Below are 12,901 nucleotides of genomic sequence, written 5' to 3'. Positions count from 1 at the left end.
TACTTTCATAAAATGTTGAAAAATGTTGATCAGTGTTTGTCAAACATGGATAAGAAAATGTTCTCAAAATGATTCAGTTTTAATGATTTCTTTGTTATATGGCACAAAGCAGAAGCCAGAAAATATTCACATTTAAGAAGCTGAAACAATCAGAAATCTTCAAACCAATGAAATCGATTATCAAAATAGTTGACGATTAATTTAGTGATCGATTAATAATCGAGTAATTTTTTCAGCGCTAACCAAAACCTAAAATACAAACGTCCGCTCAAGGATATGTTTGTCCCTTCATCTCACAGTTTGACAATATTTTTCTGACTGAAAACTGAAGTTTTCACCTAAAATCCAAAGAGAAAATCTTTGTTTTAATTCTTGGGGACACAAGCGCTGGTACATTTATTTCACTGAGATAAATCTGAACAAATGATTTCAAATACCAAAGTTACAAAAACCCACATATGAAGTCACAGATGGAGGGGAACTCCTGAATGCCGTCTTCTAAAATCAGTGATTTTCTCTATGGATTTGGATTTAATGGAAGCATTGTGTTCATGCTGGTGCTGGTTATGCTGTGTCTTTTTAGTTGTTGTTGTAAACTCAAGGCCAGACACTAACTTTATGACAGCTAAACAGTTATATTTTATTATTTTAATGGCTGTAATGTAGCCAGGCTTTTATCAATACTGAGGCTGTGAGCTCAGATTTCTCCTGACCCTACTAAAAAGTATTTGCCCAGCCATTAAAAGCAGCCTCTGAGCATTTCTGATTGTTTTAGTCTTGTTATAGTCGATTGTACAGTGCTCTTAAATGCAGCAGGAGTTGTTTCTCACTAAAAAACTATTGATTTTGTGATGGAGACCTTCAAATACAAGCCATATAAACTCCAGTAATGTTGTCTGTTTGTAACTTTTTTATTGTTATTATGTCACACCCTTGTAAAATTAGGCTGCTATGCTAGCAGGGTTGTAGCTGCTGACACAAACTTACCAGACGAGAACCAGCTGCTAAAAAAGCTAAACAACTGTTTTTCTCTTTGGACTTTGGTGTAGGAGAGTGAAATGTTTGCTTCAGGTATCAGAGACTTAAGCAGGCATAGTGTGAGTCTTTGATTAAGTGGCTCAAATGTGTTTTTCCTTCACTGCTGGTAGCCAGGTTTTCCGTGAGAGCGATCACCATAGTTGACAACTGTCAGTACTTCATACGAACACATTTCAAGCAAACTGAACTATCACTTTAAGCAAGCAGTGAAAGCTGCCGTCCTAATAGCAGAGAAGCACAGGAAGCCACACTAATGCATTCAGACAGACGAGAAGATGAACAGATGTGTTTCCCTCTACGTGACACCTCCCCCTGCTTTCCTCCAGCTCTGTTTCCTCCTAAAGCGACTGTGTGTCTCCACATCAGCCTGAAACACACACTGACATCCAAATGATGCCTGTCGGCCTGTTGCTGCTCGCTCATGATGGAGGCATCAGTGCGGTCAGCAGGGATCAATAAGACAGGAAGAAGGAGAGGTGGGTGGATGAAGGATGAGAGGAATTGAATCAGAATGTGTGAAACATACAGAACAGCATCAAAGCTTTAGAATAGATGGAGCCTAAGATAAAGATACTCAAACAAAATAGCATTGGAAATAAAACTGTGCATTAATAATTTACAGATGCCAGAGATTAAAGGGATAGTTCAGGTTTTGTATGAGGTACTGACACAGACCCAGCATTAGAAAAGCACACACTACACGTTATCACCTCTAATGTGTGTTTGCTGCTTCATCTCACTGTTAGTTTGCTTTTTGAACTGAAAATTTAACTTTCTCTCTCACAGCAATTTTGCACTATGGCACAAGAGCTGTTGATCCACTTCTTTTATTTTTTACCTGTCCTGTCCAGTACCAAGGACATACCAAGCGTGGTTGACTGCATGCCCTGTGGCGTCCAACAGATTTGCAGCGCACATGAAGAGTCAGTGGTTGTTATTATTCATCCATCCATTATCTACAGTTTTATCCTCCACCGGAGGGTCGCTGGGGATTTGAGGAAAATAGATGATGAAGCCAGGTCTCTGAACTTCCACTGTTCAAATTAAAAATGTCCCAATGTCAAAATGGGAGTTTTGCATAATCTGTTTATAGAGTTTTCAAATTGCTTCTTTGTTCTTACTCACCATGTGATAGAAAGACTCAGCGTTGTTTGTGAGGGCGGCTTCTTCTTGTCCTGAATGCTGAGAAGTTTGAGGTTTTGCTATTTATTCTACACTTTCACATTCAGCTCAGTCGGGTGGAGACATTTTAGGACTGCAGTGCCAATAGCTTGGGAATTATTTTCCACTCCAAATATAGATTTCAGTGACAAAGTAAGCACACCCACATCTAACAAAGTCACAGAACAAGTGTTGCTGCTCACCACTATATCTGTTACAGGAGAATCAAAAATGGAATCCAAATCTTTCCAAACACAGACCATCTTCAAATAACTGGCCAATCCACAGGGGTCCAGCCTTCGCCCAATTCAAATGATTGAATTTCTTTCTTTCTTCCAGATTTTATGATCTGCTGATCGGCAGAGAGAAATCTTTTCTGCCCCTTTTGCCCTTCTGACCACTCTTTCTGCCAGTGGAGCTCTAATTTTGTCTTTGCAGATAGTAAAACACTCAAGATTTCAACATTGCAGTTATCCGTGCCATTTAGCAGAGCAGTATTGGTTCATTTATCACAGACTTCATTCCACTCTTTCCCAAAGTGACCTGGTATCCACAAGAAAACAACTCATGCTCATGACACCCCATGTTCTTGATTCTAAACAACATAAAACATATTAAAACATAACATTTTACCCACTCAAACCACCAATTTCCCAGAAGAGAAGCCAACAGTTAAACAGACTCTGCCACAGCAACACGTTCTCATCTGAGAGCGTCATGTACAGCCACACTCGTCAAACTGTCACCTTACAGATGCACACGGTAAACGTCTGACGCGCGGCTTTCATTTAACTCAACAATGTAAACCTAGTGGCCGTGCATTTAGACGCTCAGAGCAGAGAAGGAATAAAATAAGGTTTAGGATAAATATCCAGGTTAGGCTTAGCAGATATCCACTGTTGGTTCACACTCTGATCTGAGCCTGGAAATGCACCAGCTGATGCATGTCTTTCACATGCTGGGGGACAGTGACAGAGCGGTGGTATTAGAATGACACACGTGTGCTTTGCTGGAGCTGGAGATTAGCCGCGTAACTGCGTCTCAATCCCAGTTTTACTGATGCTCAGACTAATAAAATATCAAATCTGCAAATATTCTTCTTTGAACTGATTTAAATATTGACTTGAAACTTAGAAAGAGTTCTGTGAGACTTCTCTACTGAGGTCATTAAAAGAGCAGGTCTTCTTATATTGATCAAATCAGCTCTATTCTGTGTTCTTGTCCTCTGAGCAAACAGCAGAGAATCTTCAGAATATTGATTGTGTTTTTCTTTATTTTTCTCGACATGTTACATCTGAAAATATTCAATACTATACAGTACAAGGCTAAAACCTGGGATCCACAGGGCATACATCCAGTAACAAGTAATAAAACTCGACTTGTGTGATTATCTCCTCAGTATCCATGTGTGCTGGGAGTTGTTTCTCTCATGTTAGATAAAAGTGGCTGATTTTGTCTCTGATTTATTAGAACATTAAAAACAACAAATAAATACTCAGTAAAAAACAACAGCAGCATTAAACGGTCACAAGCACGAGCATCTCCTTGGTTCTGTTGATATTGAGGATCACATTGTTGCACTGACTCGTCCACATTGATGTTTCGCTCGGCTGCAGCGTCGTTGTCTGTGTTTTTCAAACTTCACTATAAGGTTGCTGTCATTGTGGCCTCTGCAGTCATGTATGTGTGAGCAGTGTTTTTTTTATTTTGTTTCTAAACCTGGAATTCTCGTTTACAGTGTGTGGAAGCCAAGAAGTACTGCTGGTATTTTGAAGGTGGATACCCCATCTACTTCATGTAAGTACCACACTGTGCCTTTGTACTACTTAAAAGGAGTGAATGTGAAAGTCTGCACGTCATCAGTTTAACTCACTCTAGAAACATGTCACAGTCAGAGTTTACAAAATGTCTTTTTTTTCCACTTGATACATGTAGCTGCCTGACCATGTGACTAAGAATACGTATAATGAATAGTTTTAATGTATCACTCTGGGCAGGCGTTGGGTTCTTTTTAGTTTTGTTTTGAGGTGTTTGGCTTTATCAACTTAAAAATAATAACTGTAACAAAACTTTTATACTTTTATACCTCAGAAATACCGTAAGGTAAATGTATTTAAACTTTCATTTAAAAGTAAATGAATTGTTTGGTGCCTCCACTTAGTCGAACATTAAAGAAAATATGAATGAATGTGAATTGAAATGGTTTAATGTGAGCTGCTCCCTTTCTTTTGTTCACTCCATGTATTTTAACCCTGAAATAATAGTAATAGTTATTTTAAACACAATCAGCACATCACTACCAATGATATATAAATGTCAGAGCATGTTATCCAGTCCAAAAACAGAAACCTGAAAAAGACTAACTGACCTTTGTTATTCCACAATTCCACATCCCAGCACACAGGAGTTGTTGATCGGCTGCTCCGCTGTGTTTATGTCTGGTATCATGTCTGGTATCATGTCTGTATCATGTCTGGTATCATGTGTGGTATCATGTCTGTATCATGTCTGTATCATGTCTGGTATCATGTCTGTATCATGTCTGTATCATGTCTGTATCATGTTTAGTCTGGTTCTACATGATACAGGTCGTACAGTAGGTGCAGTGGGATGATCAGAGCAGTCCACACTGAGCGTATGTCAGTGCTTCATTTAAACTTAAAAAACCTGAACTAACAATGTTCTTCATCCTTTTTGTTCCAAACTGTGACTTTTTTTTAATCATGTTGATTTGATTCACTTTGTGTTTATTATTGTAACCATGACAACACAGGTCTGTTCACCGGTGCGTGGGCCGCATTGCACTGTAGAGACAAAACAACTGTACCTGAAGTTTGTATGAAGATGTTTGTGAAAGACACAAAAACAGAAAAGCAGCAGTGGTTCCTTTAAACCTACAGAGTGTTGACTGTGAAAAGAGAAATGAATCAACTCTGAATAACAATGCTGCATTGATCGTGTTTCATTTCCAGGTTAGAATAAGCAGAATGTCCATGTTCTGTATCAGCATATTTGAACTGAGACGTTTAAATCTGATTCAGCAAAGCTGTGATCGGTGCGACGCTTTAAAGCCGCTTTAATATAAATACATTCATCTGAAATCTTTAACCTGAAGTCAGATAGGAGACAAAATGTAAACTGAAAACATTTAACCACGTTTCATTTAAAAAAAGGACAGTGATATAAGTATGGAACCCCCCAAGGGTCAGGGTGGGAGTTGAAGTTGAAGTTGTGGGAGTGAAGATTTCATTAAAAATTCCATTTTTGAATTACAGTTGTGAAATGCTTCATCAGTCATGTTAGAAAAATGAGATCACACATTTTTAATCTCTCAATGAAAAGAGCTGCACATTGTTGTGACTGTCGAAGGATTCCATTAAATCATTCATCACTTCTAAAGCTGCAGTTGGTTCACTGTCTTTTTCTGAATCAGGTAACATTTAGCTCACAGTTAATCATTTCTTTAAGATTATTGATCACAGGATGCCAGTATTTTACAGAAAGGATTTGTTTAAGACAAACAAAGACTGATTTCATTCAAGGAAATATTAAAAAGATATGTGTGTATGTCAAATGTGGTGGCATAAAATGTGCTACCTGTAAAACACAAGAAATCACTGAATAAGATGTTCATTTAAAAAAATAACTACACAGAGTGCGAGGAATTATACACAAACTAAGAAAAATGGACTTGGTCAGTTAATGAAATACTGGCGTTTATCAGAATATCCTAAAAATAACACATCTGTGTTTATTTAATACAATAAACACAGATAGACACAATAGTGTTTGCTGTGTTTGAGTTTCTCTTCTCTCTTTTAGGTTTTTGCCTTACTGTGGGCGGAGCCTTGAGATAATGAATGCTGTGATTTATCAATGTGATATTAATGATAATGATGATGTAATCAGACAGCTCTGAATGTTTCTTCTGTTTTTGAAACAAAAAAAGATCTCAGGTCTGTGTGGAAATGCCAACACATCTGTGAGTCTGTGGTGTTGCATGTGTCATGTTGATTATCCACCGTCATCCATCACGCACACACACACACACACACACACACACTTTCTCTGTGATCAATCACAGTTTGTTCCTGTTGTTAATATTTGGTTGAAACATTTGAAAGTTTTGTGTTTACAAAGCAGAAAAGTTGATTACATTGCATTTGTTTTCAGCAACACAGCGACACTTAGTTACGCCCACTTATCTTTTTACAGCTTTTCTTTAAAAACTGTGTCTGTGTGACAAACACATAACTCAGCTTAAGTCAAAAAGTAAAGATTTTGATGAAATTATAACCCAAGGAATAAATGACAATATTTACGATAATGCACTTTATGTACATGGCAAAAGTTTAAATGTTTAAAAAGCTTTAAAAAGCTTTTCTTTATGGTCTGAAATCTCAGCAATAACAGCTGCAGTTTATGTTTTTGTAGTTCAGTGTTCTCTTACACTTCCTTGGCAACAGAGTGTTGTGGTCGTCGGCTCAAGTCTCACGTGATCTCGGTACGTGAGCGAGAGGTGTGTTGAGGTTGTTAATATAACAATGTGCATCCTGTAAAACGTCCTTCACGTCTCCACAGCAAGGTCACAGTCACAGTCCCAGCGGACAGAGGCGAAGGGGCGGGGCACAACATCTCTGTCACACACACACACACACATCTGCAGTGAATTTAGAGCGTCCACAGGAAACTGGAGAAAAATGCACTCTCCACAGAGAAAGGCCCATACCGGGATGAACCAGCAACCCTCTTGCTGTGAGGCAACAGTACTAGCCATGTGCTCCACTGTGTGCCACCTGATTCTCTCTGTTTACACCTTATTTTCTTCATATATTGAATAGTTTTGACACGTCTTTCTGACCTTGTGTTGTACTTTTGTAAACATTGAATTTCCGTGTGGTAAATAAATAAATCCTGTTGCCATGTGACCTAGAGTTTATCTCCCTCTGTGTTGCAGATGTCGCTCATATGAAGACTGCTGCGGGACACGCTGCTGCGTGAGAGCACTTTCCATCCAGAGACTATGGTACTTCTGGTGAGTCGTGCCACTGAATATGAGTCAGTGTATTAAGGGTATTAAGACGGTATTAAGACGGGTAAACACAACTCGTCTAAACTAGATTAACTAGATTAACACCAGTGCATTTCACTGTTTCTTTCCAAAGTTGACTTTTAAGACAAACAAGACAAAAGCAGATGTTTATAGGACAAAATAACAGAAGATGCATCAAAAGTGAGAATGTAAGCAACTTTGAGAGCAGTCAAACTTTGCTTGTTGTTGATCTGCTGCTTTTGTTGAAAGATTCCCAGCAGAGGAGACAATCATGTGACTTTGCTTCTGTGTTTTATGAAATGTCAACACTGACACAGGACAAATCTGTGCTTCCTCTAAAGCTTGAAATACAGACAATTAAAATCACTCTCATTTTATATTGATTGACTTTTTGTATTTTAGTGATATTTATTCAATCGAACGCTTCACATAAACAAACAAACACTTTAGCTGAACGCTGTAATACAGCTGCAGCAGCTGTGGCCTGTAAGTAAAAATATTAATATTTTCATTCGTGTGAATGTTTGGTAGAAAAAGCACTACACACACACACACACACACACACACACACACAGTGCAGACAATGTAAACCTTGATGCTAACACTTCCTGTCAGTGACAGGAAGTGTTAGCCCTGCTGTTACTCTTCACCACATCATTCATCTTCACCTAAACATCAAATAGACGTCTGTTTTATATTCATTATGGCACATGGAAATAACAGTGCACTGTAAAAAAAAAAAAATTGACTTCATCGTTTTGAAATTTCAACTAAATTTCATGAATTATCAGTAATTCCACTGAACAAGAAATGAACTGTTAGTTGAAACAAACTCATTTTCTAATGTAACTCATTTTGTAACAGTGTGAGTTTCTAATAAAAGTTGATCTCATAGATTGAATATTGATCTGAATCTCAACTTAAGATGACGTGACAAATCAAATGAGTGGATGAAACTGATGAAACTTGTTTTTAGGATGTTTTTTTTATGCTTCTCTGTGTCTCAGGGTTCTGCTGATGATGGGAGTGTTGTTCTGCTGCGGCGCCGGTTTCTTCATACGCAGACGCATTTACCCGTCGCCTCTGAGAGATGAGACAGCGTTCAACGTCTCCTTCACCAGGCATCCCGTCACCACACCGGGTACGCACACACACACACACACACACACACACACACACACGACCTCTAACACAGGGCTGCATGGAAAAGGGATAGTGCAGCAGGGAAAGACTGACTCAGTAAGATCTTGATGTCTGTGTCATATCTAGCAAATATTTGATGCTTTATTTCACTGTTAGACGACAAAAGTCTCACTGGAAACTGAAGTTTGTAAACCTACCACTCACCACACCAGAGTCAATAGAGGAAATCAGTGTTTTTAACGTACAGGGACAAAGTTTGTGGTTTGTGTCACTGAGGTACATTTAAGCAAAGGATTTCAAACACTAACTTTGCTTTCCAGTCAGAAAATGCTGTTCAATAGTGAAATAAAACAGAAACATTAGATTTCATTAGGTCCCCCTGCTGGCAGCCATGATTACAGCAGATCCTGTCAAAGTACAAGAGAACTATAATGACTAGAATTGGAATGACTTTGCTTCAGAGCTTAAATACAGACAAGGAAACTATTCACTAAAATGATTTATGAAAATCCTTTGTTTGAAATTACAAAGGGAGGATTTAAGCAAGTGAACGGTACGAAGGTCATTTAACTTTGTCAAACCTTGTCTGATAGATTTTAATGTTCACTATTATCTAATCTTCATGTCACTATTGGAACTTTGGCTTTTCTTAGTTTAAACTGAGTAACTGACAAACAAAAAGTCTTATTTTAATCAGCTGTGTGCGATTCATGGAAAACCTGAGAGTGTTGCTTGGTGAAGGTTATAAAACCTAAAAGGTTATAAAAAGGTTTCTCATAAATGAATGAAAATTCACTCTGTGTGTGTGTCATCCAAGCAGAAAATCGAATGGAACACTCCAAACAATAACCACAATGTAAAAGTGTCCTGCAGCCAAACTTCCACACACAGTTCCACTGGAGACAAAGGCTCAGTGTTTTAGGGCTGAAGGCATGTGTGCTGCACTCACTGCTGCTATCAATACTAGGGATCACACGCGGGGAAATCTGGTATTTCAAATAAACAAATAAATAAATAAACTAATAAATAAATACACAAATAAACAAATAAATAAATAAACAAACAAATAAATGAATGAACAAATGAATAAATAAATAAATAAATAAACAAATAAACAAATAAACGAATAAACAAATAAATTAATTCATAAATTAATAAATAAATAAAATAAACAGAGCAAATGAATCGTGATGAAATGATAACACTTCTCATCTTATTCCCAGTTTCCCAGCAGCCAGGAAGTATGCAGGGTTTCGGGGTCAACGGAATGACAGGTGGTGACCCTGGGGTTACCATGACGCACCCAGCATACCCAGCACAGCCTGGCTCCGCCCATATGATGATGGCCCCCTATCCTCCACCTCCGTCTTACTGCAACCACCCGCCACCGTCCTACGAACAAATATTTCAAAACGGTGATAAGAAGTAACATCTGCACAAGAAAGAGAAGAAGGACATCTGAAGAAGAGGAGGAAGAGGAGGAGAAGTCTGCCCATTCTTAACTGGTTTTGGACAACATGGAAAACACAACCGGTTCTGTGGGAAAGACCAACAGAGACTTTACACACACACACACACACACACACACACACACACACACACACACACACACTGCATCATCTGAAATGATTGATTTCCTGTTGATTTACGGACTGGATCAGTGTCTGTGTCGTAATGAGGACGAGCGAGGATGGAACCGTCGAGGTCAAGGATTCACTCACCTCTCATCTCCACCCTCTGTGTCTGGAACTAAGACACTGAGTTATGACATTCTCACTTTAGGTTAGTTCAGTTTTTTAAGTTGAACTGTTTGAGGTTCTGACACTTAGTGATGACGCTGTGCCCGGACTCAGAGCCCAGAACCAGAACTAAGAGAGGCTTACTTTCACTGAAAACATCAGCTTTTAGCCACTTACTAAAAGAATCACCTTAACAAGTGGAGAAAATCCCTGATTTAGCATCTCTTTATTAGAAAGTTACTTTATCAGGTTTACTGAAGTGAAACATTGAGCAAACATGGCAGCAGGAAATCAGCAGCTCTGGTGAGAGCTCAGTGAGTTCAGTGTCAGCGCCTCACACAACCATCCCGTTATCATCAGTGTAAGAATGACAACATGAGTCTTATTCTCTATCCAGCACCAGCAGGCGTTTCACTAAATGATGAGTTCTTGATGCATCTTTAATCCCAGTATCTGTCGCCCTGTTATGTAACGACATGATGAGCGACACGACATTCTGCTGTTAGCGGCGATGAAGGCTGTTAGTTCATCACATGATAGATCACATGGTGACGTGGTGAGAGGGTGAAGTGGGTGATGGTATGTTTCTTTCTCTTCTGTCATGTGATACTTTTTAACGTCACCTTTCAAGGAAATGTCAAAATGCTCTATATTTATATCGTACTTTTCTTGTCTCGATGACCACGACAGCTCTGGCATTCACCCATTCACACTCATTCCCTCACACATTCAGCGCTTTTTCTATCACACATGCAGCCATCATGAGCAGCGTGGGGTTAGATGTCTTAGCCAGGGAACACAGACCGGGGGCAGGAGACTTGTGTGCCCTTGAGTCTAATGCCCTGGTACTTTGCCATGGGCTGTCCACACATCAGCATGTTGGCTGGCAGTGCTGGGAATCAAACCCCCACCCTCCAGTTAAAGGACGACCCACTGAATCCTGGCTGCAAGTACTGTGTCCAACTGTTGGTTTATGTAAGATGGTGAAGAAGAGGCAGGATGGTGAAGAAGAGGCAGGATGGTGAAGAAGAGGCAGGAGGCACAGCTCAAACACCAGAGTCACATTGAAATGAAGTGAATGGGCGTGTTGTCATTGATGAATGTGATGAAATGATAGTCAGAGAAGTGTGAGTGGTGCAGTGGAGAGCGGTGATCCACGACACGTGTCATTTCCTGCTGAATCAGAGCAGTGTGATGGGAAACTATCACTTCTCATTGAGCTCATTCCTCTTTAGCCTCTGCTCGACCGGCTGTTTAACTGTTCACTCGCTCACTTAGTCATGTTCACTCATGTTCACTCATGTTCACTCACGTTCACTCACTATAGTGAGTGTGGTTAGCAGAGCGGTGACTGTCGTGGCCGACTGACAACATGGTTACATGCGTATTCTCTTATTCTCTTATAAAGTATCACAATGTGACGCCGTCTTCTGGTTTACAGGTTGAGTCAAATCAGGAAGTTACAATTTATTGAATAGCCGCCAGGGGGCGCTATGGGAAAATGAAATCTCAGAGTTATGGTAACAGTCACTAGTTTCAGCTCTTCTTCAATAGAAAATAATGTCATTTAAATATAGATGATCGATGATAAAGCACAGCACATTATTGTCCAGTACAATGATGAAGCTTGTTTTTCCACTTTTTTTATATCTGGTTTGTGGTCAAACTGTTTAACTGACATTAAATGCATAGATTATTATTTGATTGGTCAGTGCTCATCATACACATCAACTACAGTTTCAAAGACATAAAGCTGCTGTCATGTCATCTTTCGTCGAACTTCCTGTCATCAGTCCCCTCCCTCATCAGCTGTCCCCTCCCTCATCAGTCCCCTCCCTCATCAGTCCCCTCCCTCATCAGTCCCCTCCCTCAGCTGATGCTGGGAACAGACTGGGTTTGGACCCACAGGAGATATTTTATCATGTTATATCTGCATCAGTGTTCTCTATCTCTAAGTCATGACTCGCTGATCTGTTGAAAATATCAAATGTTACAGAAAAGGCAGTAAATACAGTCAGAAACACTTTATCTAGAGAATATAGAGCTCTTTAACATTAATATTATTATTACTATTATTATTTAAGTTGTATATCAACAAACAGCTTTAACGCTGTGGTTTTTAAAGTCTATTAGCAAACATGTAGGTTTAGTACATGTAGTGTGTATTCCTGATATTTCTCTGTGTCATGGAACTGCTCATGAAACGTGTTCTGGTGGAGTTTGTTAGATTTACACACAGTAACTGTTCAACTGTAGTTTCCTGCCTTCACTTTTATTTGTTTCATTTAAAGCACAGGAGTGCAGGTGGTATTGTTTATTTATTATTATTATTACTATTATTAAAAACAATAATAATAATAATAATAATAATAATAATAATTATTATTATTATTATTATTAATTATTATTATTATTATCATTGATAATAATAATTATTAATTATTTCTGGAATAAGCACAGATCTGCCAAATGAAATCATGCCTATTGTTGAACACCTTATAGTTACATGTGATAGTTTCAGAGTCATGAAGCATCAACACTTTTGTTTTTCTAAACCTCTGAACTCATCAGGCTGGAAGTGAAAGTCACAGTGTTCATATCGATGGAAACATGAATGAATGAATGAATGAATTGGTCATTTTCAACCATTAAAAAAAAATCTGTATTCTATGACATGAATGAGCAAATGTACTGTATTTGTCACCTTTGACCTTTGACAACTTTCCTCATGCTTATTCATGCTCAGTTATTATTTGTGTTTAGAGAA

At 38.8% G+C, this 12,901-nt stretch overlaps 1 protein-coding gene across 1 annotated transcript in view; it reads left to right on the top strand.

Annotated features, from left to right (window-relative positions):
* vopp1b (VOPP1 WW domain binding protein b) overlaps positions 1 to 12,370 on the top strand; it is a 29,543-nt gene extending 17,173 nt beyond the window's left edge. The window contains exons 2-5 of the mRNA XM_058639359.1: positions 3,938 to 3,996; positions 7,157 to 7,234; positions 8,260 to 8,393; positions 9,619 to 12,370. Coding sequence (XP_058495342.1) covers positions 3,938 to 3,996; positions 7,157 to 7,234; positions 8,260 to 8,393; positions 9,619 to 9,824 — 477 coding nt within the window. The 3' untranslated portion in view covers positions 9,825 to 12,370. The remainder of the gene's footprint in view (positions 1 to 3,937; positions 3,997 to 7,156; positions 7,235 to 8,259; positions 8,394 to 9,618) is intronic.
* The last annotated feature ends 531 nt before the right edge of the window (positions 12,371 to 12,901 follow it).

Source organism: Solea solea, chromosome 1, assembly GCF_958295425.1.
Source record: "Solea solea chromosome 1, fSolSol10.1, whole genome shotgun sequence".
NCBI lineage: Eukaryota > Metazoa > Chordata > Actinopteri > Pleuronectiformes > Soleidae > Solea > Solea solea.
This window is presented reverse-complemented; position numbering and strand designations above follow the sequence as displayed.